At 40.9% G+C, this 15,106-nt stretch overlaps 2 protein-coding genes across 7 annotated transcripts in view; one reads left to right on the plus strand and one right to left on the minus strand.

Annotated features, from left to right (window-relative positions):
• EIF2A (eukaryotic translation initiation factor 2A) overlaps positions 1–7,578 on the minus strand; it is a 52,858-nt gene extending 45,280 nt beyond the window's left edge. For 4 of the 6 annotated variants that reach the window (XR_013813146.1, XM_079764109.1, XM_079764107.1 and 1 more), the window contains exon 1: positions 7,393–7,578. Coding sequence is in view for 2 of the 6 variants with exons in the window: in XM_079764107.1 (XP_079620233.1) it covers positions 7,393–7,420 (28 nt within the window). In the remaining 4 variants the exon portion in view is untranslated. Of the gene's footprint in view, positions 1–3,760; positions 3,834–7,392 lie in introns of all 6 variants that reach the window. The other 2 variants (XM_079764110.1, XM_079764108.1) reach the window with 2 other exon arrangements.
• Positions 7,579–7,764: 186 nt separating this feature from the next.
• SERP1 (stress associated endoplasmic reticulum protein 1) lies at positions 7,765–11,470 on the plus strand. Its single transcript, XM_079764266.1, has 3 exons — positions 7,765–8,175; positions 8,412–8,487; positions 9,658–11,470. Exons 1-3 carry the CDS (start codon positions 8,092–8,094, stop codon positions 9,696–9,698), a joined length of 201 nt encoding a protein of 66 aa, XP_079620392.1. The 5' UTR covers positions 7,765–8,091; the 3' UTR covers positions 9,699–11,470.
• The last annotated feature ends 3,636 nt before the right edge of the window (positions 11,471–15,106 follow it).

A 15,106-nucleotide genomic window follows, 5' to 3' on the forward strand; every position in this document is an offset into this window, starting at 1 on the left:
GGTGTACAGGAGGCAGCTGATTAATGTTTCTCTTTCATCATTGATGCTTCTATCTCTCCCTCCCTTTCCCTTCCTCTCTGAAATCAATAAAGAAATACATTTAAAATATTTTTAAAAAGCTCTATCTGGTTTGGCTCAGTGGATAGAGCATAGGCCCATGGCATGAAGGGTCCCAGGTTCGATTCCAGTCAAGGGTATGTACCTCGGTTGCAGGCTTGATCCCCAGATCTGGTTGGGGCACATGCAGGAGGCAACGAATGGATGTGATGTGTCTCCCTCATGTTATGTTTCTGTCTCTCCCCCTCCCTTCTATTCTCTCTAAAAATCAATGGAAAAATATCCTTGGGTGAGGATTAACAAAAATAATAATAATAAAAACGATGAAGTTCAATTCTTTAGCATGAAAACTTTTTTTATAATATATTTTTATTGATTTCAGAGAGTAAGGGAAAGAGAGATAGAAACATCAATGATGAGACAGAATTGTGACCTCTTGGTTCATCAGTCGACACTCAACCACTGAGCTACACTGGCGGGGCTAGCATGAAAATTCTTAATCACTTCTTGGCCTTTTGACTATTCTCACTACACAGGCAAAACAATGCTATTTCGTATCATCAAAATCAATCATCTGCTGCAATGTCATGTATGATACAGTTTAAAAGAGAACAGGACATCCTTTTCTTAATACTGTAATTAATTTTTTAACAAACATTTATTTGAGGGATTAATAAAAAATGCACTTCCCAAACTAAGGAGTTCAATTACCAGATTTCACTTTAACTAGGTTATTTAACATTTTGTTAGTCTAATGAGGTCCCTCCCACAAGCTGCAGTGGCAACTGCACACACTGAGAGCTCTCTTTCAGAAACCACGTGCAGGCATAGGAAAACAAAATGGCGTATCACCAATGCAGTCCCAGTTAAGCTGCAAAGTAATTAGAAAATATGCCATATGGTGATATAATCAAACCATGTTATGGTCTATTGACTTAACTGCTGACCCCATATGCTTGAGGTAACTGGCAAAAAAGAAAAAAGCTTTGCTCAACTTGGCTTCTTATGTTCTCATGGCACTTGTAACTAGTAACCTTGGTCCTCATACTTGTATTACCATTATCACTGACCACAATGCTTACTTGGGGAAAACTGAAATTTCAGGGTTTTCAAAACAACCAGTATAAGGCTTTCTTTCCTTTTCTAAATTCTTATTTCATACCTACACCCCAAACTAAGATAGGCAAAAGACCCTACAGGAGTTGCCAGACTAAATGCTTGTGTACTCCACCCCTCAAATTCATATGTTGAAATTTAACCCCTAATTCGATCGCATCTGGAGGTGAGACCTTTGTGAGGTAACATAAGTGTCCTTATCAAAGAGACTCCAGGGAGGTCCCCTGCCTCTCCCGCCATTTGAGGACACAGAGGAAACTGGACATGAGTGCTCACTAGACACTGAATCTACAGGTGCCTTTATCTTGGACTCCGTGGTCTCCAGACTGTGAGAAACAAATTTATATTGTTTATAAGCCTGTGATCTTTTATTCTAGGAGACCAAATGGACTAAGACAGAAATAGGGGGGGAGGGGAGTGGAAATCCCACCTAACCCACAGTCTTTCATGTAAATTAATCCAAATCTTAAAAGGCAACACTTGACAGAGAAGTCAGTGTGAAAAGGGTCGTGTTTTTCCTGCTCAATTAGCATTCAGTCTCATGTGGTTTTCAATTCCTGGTTTGAATATGTTTCTGGAAAAGTGAAAATCTTGAGTCAAACTAATCAACTGCTTTTCAACACGCACATATTCCCATTCAACATAGAGAACACTTTAAAAACAAAAATACAAAGGTTACATGTGCTATGATTCCATTTATATAACACTCTTGAAATGGACAAAAGTATCATGATAGAGGACAAATCAGTGGTTGCCACGGGTTAGAGTTTGAAGCAGGTGATGGAGCAGTTCTATATTCTGACAGTGGCGATTACATCAATCTACACATGATAAATTTTCTTAAGACTATACACACATACACATAAACTGGTGAAATCCAAACAAAGACTATAGTTTAGTAAATACTACTGTGCTAGGGTCAATTTTTTGGTTTTGATAACATACTATGATTATATAAGACTTCATTGGGGAAAACTAGGTGAAGGGTCCGTGGAAAGTCTATTTACTGTTTTTGCAACTTCTTATACTTAAATTATATCAAAATAAAGGGTCACTAAAAAGCCTATCTTTTTTGGTAATGCTTTGTTCACAATACAACAAGAAATTAAACTAATTAAAAGTTTTGCAACATTCTTCAAAAATTTTAAGTTAAAATGAAAAATTGAATAGACCAAGATTTTTGTAATAAGGTAAAGAACATATTCGATGAGACAGAAGAACTCATTAAATTAGACAAACCTTCTTTGTACATGATGCTTTACAATAGATATACCTATTTTAGGGGGACTAATTATCCATTGAATCCATCACAAAAATCACACAAAGTTGTTCCAGTTTTGTTTATACATATAAACATTATTCAAAACAAATATTTTACTTCACACCTCCCTTCATAGAAGCGTAACTATGAGAAAGTACTGCAAGATATTTTGGTACCACTAAAGATACTTTACTGTATTTAATCATTTTGAGCAACTTTTTATACAAATTTGAATAAACAGATATACAAAGTTTATTAGAAGAAACACAAAATCAAGAATCATAACAGAATATAAACTGTATTACAAGTTAATAAAAGCAAAATAATAAATTCAAAACAAATTCTTCAATAATTAGAAGTGACTGAAACAATGAATAGAATGTGGAGCTAACTTAATAATGTATTGAGACTTGATATGATTTCTTATTTTTAATGATTTCCCTTTTCAATCAAAGGGAATGTGGCAATATGTCCAATTAGAAAGAAAAATCAAGAATGTAAACAGTTTTTGTCATTAAACAAATAAGTGCCAGTTTCACAAAAAATAACGATTTAAAAATAATTATATTAAATATTGTACATACATATTTTCCAAACTTACTATCCTTTCCAGATACGCATGTACAATTTTAATATATTTTATTGATTTTTTACAGAGAGGAAGGAAGAGGGATAGAGAGCTAGAAACGTCGATGAGAGAGAAACATCGACCAGCTGCCTCCTGCACACCCCGCACTGGGGATGTGCCCGCAACCAATGTACATGCCCTTGACCGGAATCGAACCCGAGACCCTTCAGTCGCAGACTGACGCTCTATCCACTGAGCCAAACCGGTTTCGGCCGCATGTACAATTTATTGCTCTAGGCCTGAGTTAATATGAGAAAACTACTGGGCTTCAACTAACAAGAGTCCTATGGCAGGGATATGGTGATTATTATAATACTAGAGGCCTGGTGCACAAAATTCATACACGGGGGTGGGGGGGGGGTGGGGAAGGAGTTTCCCTCAGCCTGGCCTGTGCCCTCTTATAGTCTGGGAGCCCTGCAATCAACTGCCCCAAAGAGGGGGTCCCCGCCCACCTGCTGCAGCGCCCCCACCACTGGATAGCCTGGACCTCCCTCTTTGGGGCAATCAACTGCGCCCTGCAGAGGGAGGCCCTGCTCACCTGCTTCAGCCCACCGGCCAGTGGAGTGGGCCTCCCTGTTTGGGGCAATTGTGGAGCTCCCTGATTTACTGATCACCCTGAAGGCCGGTGGCCTGGGCTACTCTCTGCAGGGCGATCATGGGGCGATGGCCGGGCCCCTGATCAATTGCATTGCACCCACCTTGGCTGGCCTGGCGCCAATGGGTGTCATAGCATGGTCGTCCGGATGGTCACCAGATGGTCGTTCCGCTGTTCTGCCGTTTGGTCGATTTGCATAATACGCTTTTACTATTATAGATAACTAGAGGCACGGTGCACGAAATTCGTGCACAGGAGGGGGGGTCCCCTCAGCCCAGCCTGCACCCTCTCCAATCCGGGACCCCTCGGGGGACGTCCCTCTCACAATCTGGGACCACTGGCTCCTAACTGCTCACCTGCCTGCCTGATCGCCCCTAACTGCCCCCCCCTGCCAGCCTGGTTGCCCCTAACTGCTCCCCCGCTGACCTGGTCTCCCCTTACTGCCCCCCCCCTGCTGACCTGGTCACCCCCAACTGCCCCCTCGCTGGCCTGGTCGCCCCCAACTTCCCCCCCACTGACCTGGTCACCCCCAACTGTGCCCCCCTGCTGGCCTGGTCACCCCACACAGCCTGCTGTTTAGTTGTTTGGTCGTTCCCCACTAACCCCCCTGCCAGCCTGGTTGCCCCACACAGCCTGTTGTTCAGTTGGTCGTCCCTCACTGCCCCCCCTTCAGGCCTTGTCGCCCCACGCAGCCTGCTTTTCGGTCATTATTGTTACTGTGACAGCATCCTGGATAATTTACATATTACTCTATTATTAGTATAGATACTCTTTTCAACCTTTACATTCACTGAAGTACATATCAATTTAGAAAAAAAATGACTTAATTTTTAATAAATTATCTCAATGGCCTCAATTAAGCAAGCTGACTAGACAATATGGGTTTCATGTTCTTTGGCATCCAAACAACATGAAACCCATATCAATCCCCCCTTTTTAGATTACTCTAATTTTCCTTTGAAAACTATCCAGGGGTGAGAATATAACTTGGTCCTGGTGATCTGATTTAAAAATGACCGAATCAAAGATGAGCAAGAGCCAAGCCAAGCTTAAGACAGCCAGCCTTGTGACTAGCAACAATGTGCTCTTTCCTTTGGGGCTACTGGTTTAGTTGAATGTAGACCTTGAGCTATCATGTAGAATGTTAGCCTCAGAATGAATTTAGTTGTGAAGAAATCAAGAGCACAGGGATGAAGAAACACAGATTTTTGGAGTCATGCAAATACCTAGATGCATCAATACTGAAGCTTGAAGGTTACATAAAGTTTTCTAAAAAAAAAAAAAATCCCTTTGTCATTTCCAATTAAGTCATGACTAATAAAAATTTACTGAATAATCTCTAAATTATTCACAACTACAAATCCCGTGAGTCTAAGTTTTTAAAAGATTCTGGAAGTAAAATAACCTATTGTTAACTAAAATATCTATATTAAAGTGTTTAAAGATTAATCATGTGGATGAAAAAGAGGGGTCCTATGGAAAGTAATCTCACAGGGTGATCAGATCATAAATTGCTAACTGGGAAGTCATGGTGGGTAGTCATGTACAGACATATAACATTTTAGTAAAAGGTTTATCTCTGCCTTAAGCAATCCCTGCCCACTGTTTCTGTGCATCTATGTTAGCACACCTTTGAAATAAGCACCCCTAAGCATTTAGTATTCTCAAATTGTGAGTAGCATACAAGCTAACCTTTATAAAGCTAGAGGAAAAAAACCTAATCTATATATATAAAAGCCTAAGCGATTGAATGACCGAATGACCAGTTGATAGGTCGCTATGACGCGCACTGACAATCAGGGGGCAGATGCTCAATGCAGGAGCTTCCCCCTGGTGGTCAGTGTGCTCCCACAGCCAACCTTCTGCAGTCCCTCAGGCCAACCGGCTCCGACAGGGCTGGCTGGCCAACCTCCCACAGTCTCTCTCCCCAGCCGGCCAACCTCTTGCGGCCCTGATCAGCCCCGATCGTCGGCCAGGCCGAGGGACCCCACCCATGCATGAATTTGTGCACCGGGCTTCTAGTTTAATTATATAATTATGCCTTTTAAATAGTATCTGCCTGGCATATTACCTAACAAATTATAGTCAGTATTTGATAAATGTTTGATGAATAAACTATAGTAGACAGGTTGAATGTGAGTGGGCACAATGCATAATAACAAAGATCTTAAAATGTAGTATAATGTAGATCAAGCATGTCAAACTCGCAGCTCACAGGTCGCATGCAGCCCACAATGAATATTTTTGTGGCCCAGCCAATAGAACGGTATGTAAGAAATGTTTTAATAAAAATGTCGTTACTTAATTTTTACAATATCCTGTTATACATAATTAATAACAAACTACGTTTACTAATGACTGATTACTATATTTATTACTATAATCATGTTGCATTCATTTCCCTTAAGCACTTTACACGCAAGCGCACCATTTCTCTCCACTAATAGTAGCAGTAGGTATTTTAGCAGCAGATTGCCACATCATTAGTCTTGTTCTGACTTGTTTGGTGTGCGTAACAGGAAATATTTTGCTTTTGGAGAACAAGAAAAATAGGTTTATTTGCGTTACACTTATTAATTTGTGCAGTTATTCGGTGTCTGGTAAGTTAATGTTCAAGAAAAAATAGAACTTTCTATTAAAATGTTCTATTATTTTATGTTAACCATTACTCATTTATTTCAGCCCTTTGTATTCAGCATGTCTCTATCGAAATAAACCTGTTTCTATGAAAATTGAAGCTTTTGTTTTTTTGCAGCCCACATAAACTTAAACCTTGTTTATTTGGCCCGTGTTAGCCTTTGAGTTTGACATGCTTGATGTAGATCTTAAAATGTAGAAGAATGCAAAAACTAAAAAGGTTTCTTTCAAGTCTCAGGAGCAAATAATCCTTTTCCATAAAAGTAAACATCCTGTCTTTTAATGACTTCCTTTTCCTTCTACATAAGTTATTAAGCCGCTGGTGATTTAATCAAAGCCTTCTTCACCCCGCCCCCCCCCCCCAATTGTCCCCTTCTTATTTGATGCTCACATGAGACTCCCAGCCATTACCCTAGTCCAGAGTCTTCCCTGACACTGTCCAAGACTAAGTTTATTATCTTCTCCAACATTATAAACTCTGCCTCAGCTTCAAAATCTCAGGAATCCTCTAACATTCTAATGCTAAAATGCTCATAACCATTTCAACGCCAAACACTGCTATATTATCTCTTTAATGCTCACTGCTACCATCCCAGACCACACGCACTGCCACAGTTCCACTCTTTCAAGTCCTACAAATTTCATCAAAGCAGGGAGTACAAAACTCGGTATTATTTTAATTCACGTGTTCTTCCTGCGTGGTCAGGCTAGTGGACTCAGTCACGTGTTTATAAAGCTAAATGATTTCACTGTCAACAAAGCCTGTCAACAGGTAAGGGTTCCTACAATACTAGTATTGCAAACCCAGGGTGTAACAAATCCAACTAGCATTTTCAGTTCTTATCACGCTTCCTCTAATCCCGCAGAACTTTAAACGGCAGGAAAGAATGATGGATAGGCAAAAGGGAAAGGAAACGCAGAAGCGCAGAGGCGGGGACTTCACTTCCGATTGCCACGCAACACGAAAAAAAACCCAACGGTCCCTCCGGCTCTTTCGCAATCTACAAGAAAGGGCCGGATCGGACTCCAAGCCCACGGACAAAGACACGAAAAATAAACGGCTCTGAAGGAACAGACCCTGGCTCGTTCAGAACTCACCTGTTAAAAGCGGCGTGTACGGCGCCATCTCGTCCCGGAAAGAGAAACCTATGCACTCGGGTCAGAGTTCACGAGGGCCAAACCCGGCCCCTACACGTCCACTCCGGCGTGGGCACGGCAACTTAGTATTTCCGGGGTCACCAGACTCGGGGCCAATCACTTCCTTTTAGAGACCGCAGCAGCGAAGGAACCTCAAGGCGCACGCGCCACGCTGGGGGCAGGGTGGGCGGGACGCATTTTTACAGAACTCGGGAGGGCCGGGCCAGGGCCCCTGCGCCCGCCTTCACCCTCGCTCTCCCCCTCCTGCCGGCGGGGCCCGCACTTCCGCGGGGCGGAGTCCTCCCAGTGCTGACGTTGGCAGCCGAACCGAAGTAGTTCGAGCTGACGGGTTACGAGGTCCACTTGTTTCGTTTCCTCCTCTTTCACTCCGCGCTCCCGGCGGCGGCGGTGCGAGCCTCCTCCGGGCCTGCTGCCCTCCCGCGCTCCAGCCTCGCTCGCCGGCGCGCCCGGGTTCCCAGGCAGCCGGCGCCCCACGCCCGCGGGCGCTCCGCACCGCGCCCGCCGCTCAGGCCCAACCGAGCGCCCGCCGGAGACCCTCCCCGTCCCCGCGGCGCGGCGCCGGGAGCGGGGCGTCGCAGCGGCCCGAGGGGGAGCGAGCGAGGCCAAGGGGTGGTTTGGGGTAGTGGTGGCGCCGCGAAGATGGTCGCCAAACAGCGGATCCGTATGGCCAACGAGAAGCACAGCAAGAACATCACCCAGCGCGGCAACGTAGCCAAGACCTCGGTAAGCGAAGAGCGGACGCGCCTCGGTGCCGCCGTCAGGGCCACGTCGAGTCCTCCCCGACCCGGCCGGCTGCGGGGGCCCGAGGCCGCGAGCTGGACACCGCGTTGGGGGTTTCGGGAGGGGGTGCGGGAGCTGGCGGCTCGGGAACGGGGGAGACTCCGCCGGAGAGCGGGCTGTGGGAGTCCTGGGTCGCAGTGGTTTTCTGCGTGTGAAACGGTGGGTTTTCCTTTTTGCAGAGAAATGCTCCCGAAGAGAAGGCCTCTGTAGGACCCTGGCTATTGGCTCTCTTCATTTTCGTTGTTTGTGGTTCCGGTAAGTGCCGTGGGGGCCGCCGTCGGGTGGGCTGTTGGATGGCGGGTTTGGGATGACGTGGTGACCTCTCAGTGGTGAGTCTTCGCCGCGTAGTTCTCAACCCACCTGCCGCGAGCTCCACATACTCTGTCTCAGCTGAACAGATTTACTTGTCCCACATATGCACAGAGGGTGGTGCTCCAGAAACTTCTCCCAGCTTGGCTGTGCCCACGGGATATTAGAAAAGGAGGTCGTCGGGTTCTTAGCAATGATCAAGCTGTTAGAAATGTAGACCAAAACAAAAAAGCAAAAACATCTCAGAGAAGGAAATCGGATGCTTTGCAATTCCATTATCAATACCTTTGCAAAAAAAGAAACTTTTGAACATTATGTACATATGGATTTCTAACGTAATGTAACATATCCCGGAATCTAACATTATGTCAAAAGCTGGGTATATTTTAGGGTAAAGCTAGTGCGAAGAACGGATTCGCTATAAAAGAAACGTGGCAATTTAATATGTGACAAATGGTTTTAGATTAATAAAAGAAACATTTGACATATGGTAGAAAAATTCGTTATCAGGGCAGCCTGCTGTTATAGACTCATGCCTCTGCAAATGTATTACAGAATATCATTTGTTTTCTTATGTAAGCTGTTGATATTGAAGCACATGTTTCTGCATTTCAAATTTTGACATTCTAACTTTATTGAGGTTTCTTTTAAACATTTCACTTTGCCTGTCTCCTAAACTTACCAGTTGGAAGCTTTCCTGATAGATGGCCAAGAGCCAAGCAATTTATATAACCTAAAGATGATTGGATTTCAGCCTTGTGAGAATGAGGAAACATGCATGTTATAGGCCAGGCCTTCAGGGGACATGTAATATTTAGTGATAAACCAAAATAATTCTGTGCTTGAAAAACCTGTTTGCTTTGGTACTTTAAATCCTTTCTAAAATGATTGCTACTGTCAAACTCTCTGGGACATTAAAATATAACACTCAGAAACTGAGATTTTAAAAAATAACTTCTGAACATTTGTTTAATATGGTAGGCCTGTCTACATTATTACAATGAAGTTACATAGCATTTGCAAGTTATTATTTAAGGGTACCCTACCTTAATATTTGCCCCTTGCCAGACCAATTTATTCAAAGCATGTTTTAATATTTGCTCTTTCTCTTTACAGCAATTTTCCAGATTATTCAAAGTATCAGGATGGGCATGTGAAGAGACTGACCTTAAGATGTTTCCATTCTCCTGTGAATTTTAACTTGAACTCATTCCCGATGTTTGATACCCTGGTTAAAAACAATTCAGTAAATCATCCTGCCTCAGAATTATTTTTCATATCATCATTCATGTGTCATTCCAAGGTTTTTTCACAAGTCATTCCAAATTTTCTAGTCCATACCACAGTGCCTTGCAAAAGCACCACATGAATAAAGCAATAAAATTTTGATTGTTAAGCTACATTAGTGGACCCTACTTATTCAGTCATTAAAGAGTAAGTTTTTTAATGTGGTTATTAAGACAGTATACAGTATTGGTAATTAGATTAAGTCTGTGAGGACAGGGTCTAGATTTTGTTAACCCTAATGAGTACATGCAGTTAGCTTAATTTAAAATTTGGAATCTTACGGTTTTTATATAGCTAGGCACTTATTACAATATCTTGAATTGAAAGCACACTCCCATATAGGGTCATGGACCTGTGCTGTAATAAGGTGCTTTTAAGTGGAACAACTATACAGTTAGCCTAGTTTTCCCATAATCTATAGCACCTAGGAAATTCCAAAAGCTTCTAAATGCCTAATGTAAAAGATGCTTATAGCCATGTTTACTTTAATATTATTTCTGTTACACTACCTTGGATTTTGCATGAGTGAATATACTAACCTGAGATATCATAAGAAAACAACTTGGTTGAGCATTTTGTAACTTAGTCACTTCAGTTTCACTAAAAGCTATCATGGTGGAGTAAAGTCAGGGAAGGTTTTGTTTATCTCACCAATGATTTCATCAGAATTACTTTAATGTATCAAAGGGGTCTACTATGGTAGACAACGTCCAAGGGGGAAAATACTACTAAAAATGGATGCCTCATCAGAACACACTGTTGAGCCCAATGTGCCATAAGACGTCTTAGCATGTTATTAGCACTTTTAGCATCAAAAAGGCACAAACTAAAAAGTTACACCTAGTTTGGAAATGCTTTTTCTAGATTTATGATTAAAATTGTTGGGTTTCTAGATACATCAGACTAATGTATCATCTGGAATTAAATGGATGTACTGATAAGGGATCAGTCCTTAGTTTTCCCTTTGTTGTGTAATTTTATAGGTTATGATCAGACTTCCATTGTAATAATGGTAAGGGTAGTAAGAAGGCAGATTTGGGGTTTTCTGGTACTGTTAAAAACTGAAATTATTGGCTATTTAAGTACTTAGTCATAACTTGATGAAAAAAAGCCTGAGAGATGTCTGTTAATTGGAAAGAAAGCTGCTTGTTTGCTTTGTTTAATTGCCTCAGGATATTTCTTTTAAAATAAGCTGTTTTAAGAGGAACAGAAAGGGAAATCTGCTACCTAGTCTATACTCAGTGTGAACCTCAGAGAGAGCTTCTGATGCCCCAAGGTATGGGAGAGAGTGAGGGAGGGGAGTGGTAAGGATTGTCAGGAATTTGACTATAGAATAGGAAAAGCATCAGCTGACCTGGGGCAGCAGGTTTTATCTTCATTGTTACCTGCCTTTCTCACCCAGGAAGTCAACTCCTATACTTGTTTCCCTCTTTGAAACAAGTATCTTGGTTAATTTCTAGTTTATTGTAACTTTTAAAATGAAAGTTATTGTTCTAAGTTCATAGCAGGTGCCTTATTCTTTGCTTTGAGTCAAACCATTCCATATCAGAATTTCCCTTGGTGTATCATAGATAATTGACTTTTAGATGGTGGTGGTGTCTTTTAATGTACAATGTCTATTAATTTGACTGTTAAATTACTATAGCTAGCAATCATTTTACATATGTAAAGTTGCATTCCCTTTGTATTTCATGTGTAATTTTCCAATTGAGTGCATTTTATATTAAGGATGGATTATGCATGTTTGGGTCAATGAAAGCTATGTCTTAATTGATTTTTTCTTTAAAAATAAAAGTTCCCTGGATATTTTATGCCTTCTAAAAGAAAATGATTTTACAGAGTTCTTTTTTTTAATAAGAATTTTTTGAACCAAATTGATTGCTGGAAATCAAGATCACAAGTGCTCTCCAGAGTTCTTATCTGAGTGCACTTTTTACAATTAATAGAAAATGATTTTAAAGACTGCCCAGTATTATGTTGTACTTGAGATAAAACAAATAGTACCCAAATGCACAGATTTAAAGTTTATAATTAGGAATAGGTAGCAAGAAAAATATATAAAAGCACAATTAATTAAATACTTCCCCACCTAGGGTTTACCCTCATCTAATGTTTATCCAAGTCTGATTCAAGGAAGAAGCACGGTTCTTTTGAACTCCCTTTCCTAATTGAATTTTAAAAATATATATTTATTGATTCCAGAGAGGAATGGGGAGGAAGAGAGAGAGAGAGAAACATCAATGATGAGAGAGAATCATTAATCAGCTACCTCCTGCACACCTCCCACTGGGGATGGAGCCCACATCCTGGGCATGTGCCCTGACCAGAATTGAACTGTGACCTCCTGGTTCATAGGCCGACCCTCAACCACTGAGCCACACTGGCTGGGTTCCCAATTGAATTTTATATGTCATCTAATATTGAGCACAGTATGAGAGTGAATGCTTTGTTGCAGTTGTCTACATTATCCAATTACTCTGTACTTTAGCTACAACATTTCAAAGAGTTGTCAAGGATTACATTGTATCTGTTGGGTTGTATATAATGCTCAAAATAATTGAGTGAGCTTCCAGATTAAGTAAAAGATTTTCATTGTAACAGGATACACTGTAATGGGCTTTTGACTTACATTAAAGAAATATGTATACTCAAGTGCAAAGCATCCTTTACAGATAAATAAAAAAATCCATGGTTCTTCTCACCAAGTTTTGTTGGTACAAAGGACTACCATATAGTGCTGGATTATGTTCTTGGAGGTTCAACAAACTTATTGTGCGTTAGCACCTGTAAAATTTAGAATATCATCAAATTTTATACTTAAAAATTGTTCTGAAGTTTGATTTGCCTTTACCTTTTTAGTTCTTCACTTGTTTTAGACACAAACCACAACTTCAAGATGTAGGAGTTGGGTTCAACAGCATGCGCAATATCACTCCCTCAGAATCCTTCCTTGTCTAGACATAGTCCTTGTACTGCTTTATCTTCAAGTTGAATTTAGACAAAATGTCCTAATTTGGAAAAGTACTAGTATGCAATAAAAGGCTATAAAGTAAGCTGAAGGGGAAAAGTCAACTGTCTGGACTTAGATAATCCAAAGTAAATTCATATCTATTAGAATCAAAGATGGAAAGGACATGGGAAATTCTGTCCAACTGCCTCACTTTACAGATATATAAAAAAAATTAATTCAGTGAATATTGAGTAACTTACATGCTGGGTAGAGAGCTATGAATACAGAGTCCTGACACTTAGATCTTGTAATCCAGTAGTGAGGGAAAAGACAATGATGACCATAATTGTGGTAAGTATTTCAAAGGAGAGGTAAAACCCGATAAATGGTTTCCGCCCTCACAGAGCTAACCAAGGTAGAGCAGAAACTAGAAACAAGGTTTTCTGCCTCAGTGTACCCTGCGGAAACCTAGGGATGACTGCGAAGCGTCCACACAGAACACTTCTGTTTCCATGACTCTTCTGTTCTTAGAAAAGCTCTTAATTTTTTTTTCATGTTGCTAATTCAAAGGAAGAGAGGGGGAAAAAAGAACTTGTCCCTTTATGGATGCAATTTCTTTTGAAAATGAGTTTGTGACAAATTTAGTGCTGGCATTTCCTGTGCAGCACAAAAATACAAAGATCAAGTCAGTAGTGTTATCCACTGTAACATTCAAGCGTACACTTTTTAAAATATTTTGCTATAATTTTATTGTAATTTATTTTTAAAATGTTCATCTGTGATGTTGAAAAATATTTGATAATTTAGTCAAAAAATGCCTTCATCTGCTCTCCATAGGTGCTTTTTATAACAAAGGTTCAGTGAATAAATCAAAGGTTCAGTGACTTCCAATGTGCAAATTTCTACTTTGCAGTGCAGACAGAATTAGAACAAATCTGCAAATTTAAATAATTAAAACTGTGATTTCAGTGTCATTAAATAGGTTATAACAGGTTTTTCTTCTTTCCTCACTGGAGAAAGTCTCTAACAGGAGAATGAGAATAATTGATTTTAGAGCTGGAAGGAACTTTAGAAATGATCTTGATTAACCCTTTATTTTAAAGTTGAAATTATGGCCTAGAGAAGTTACCTTTCCCATTACCAATGAGCCCGTAGCAGAGCAAGGATTAGAAAACTGGCTCTTTAGTGTTCTGAGTGCCAAGGAATTATTGTTGTGTAGGAATGTCTCCTTTTACTTTAGGAGATTATATATTAATCTCAGGAAACCCCATGAGTATTCCATTAAGGTAAATCGGAAGATTTACTAAACTTCAATGGATTCCCACTGCCACTGGGATGGAAATAACTCTAGCTTGGTTTTCAGGACACTTCCCAGTACGGCAACAACCTACCTTTTCAGCCTTGTTCCCCACGGCTTCCCTCCATAGACCTGTTCCAGCCCAGAGTCTGCTTTCATTTTTCAGATATCTTGAACTTTAAGTGTTTTTATTCAGTTTACCTTCATCACAATACTACCTATCCCTCAAAGTCCAGCTTAAATCTCGCCTCCTCTGTGAAGTTTTCCCTGGCCATGGAAATCAGAAACACTTTCTTTGGGATTTATGACTCTGGATCAGGTAGTATTTATTATATTGGCATGTTTATTCGTTTTCTTTTTTAATTTTATTTCTTAGTTTCTCAGAGAATGGAATCCTTAAGAACAAGTGCGCCCTCCCTCCCCCCCCCCCCCCATCTCTCATCTACTCTCACCACCCTCAAGGTTAGTATGAAACTTTACACACATAGAGAGAGCTCACCTTTTTAGTTGAGTGATCAAGTGTAAGAGAATGAGGAATGCCCTATTATATCAGAACCTTTAAAATAATAACATGTTTTATAAAATCTACCACTGATAAAACCATTATCTCAATGTTTTCCAATCCTGACGACCTCTGCTTAATGGCTGGGCTCAGCACCAGAATTCAGCCTGCCCTTGAAACGAACTCTCCCAGGATATGTTTGATATTTGGAAATATATCAATTAGAGGTATTTGTCCTTCAGTCATATTTGAGGACCTGTTCATAGTTGGTGCCACTGAGAAAACCAAAAGGTGTTTTATAAAGAAAGCTGACACCTCACCACACCGGTCTGTCCAGTTATAAGGAAAAACTCAAACAACCATGCTTGCTATTTACAGCAGGTGTTTGGGGCTTTCAACTGGCTCTGTGCTGCCTTATCCTAGGTCGCAGGAGGGGCAAGGATGCTACAATATGTGCCCTTCACACCAGACCATGAAACCAGAATGGCTCGGTACTCCCAGATCCAGATCCAGTCTCTGGCAGGGATAG

The sequence above is a fragment of the Cnephaeus nilssonii genome (assembly GCF_951640355.1).
Source record: "Cnephaeus nilssonii genome assembly, chromosome: 3".
Classification (NCBI taxonomy): Eukaryota; Metazoa; Chordata; class Mammalia; order Chiroptera; family Vespertilionidae; genus Cnephaeus; species Cnephaeus nilssonii.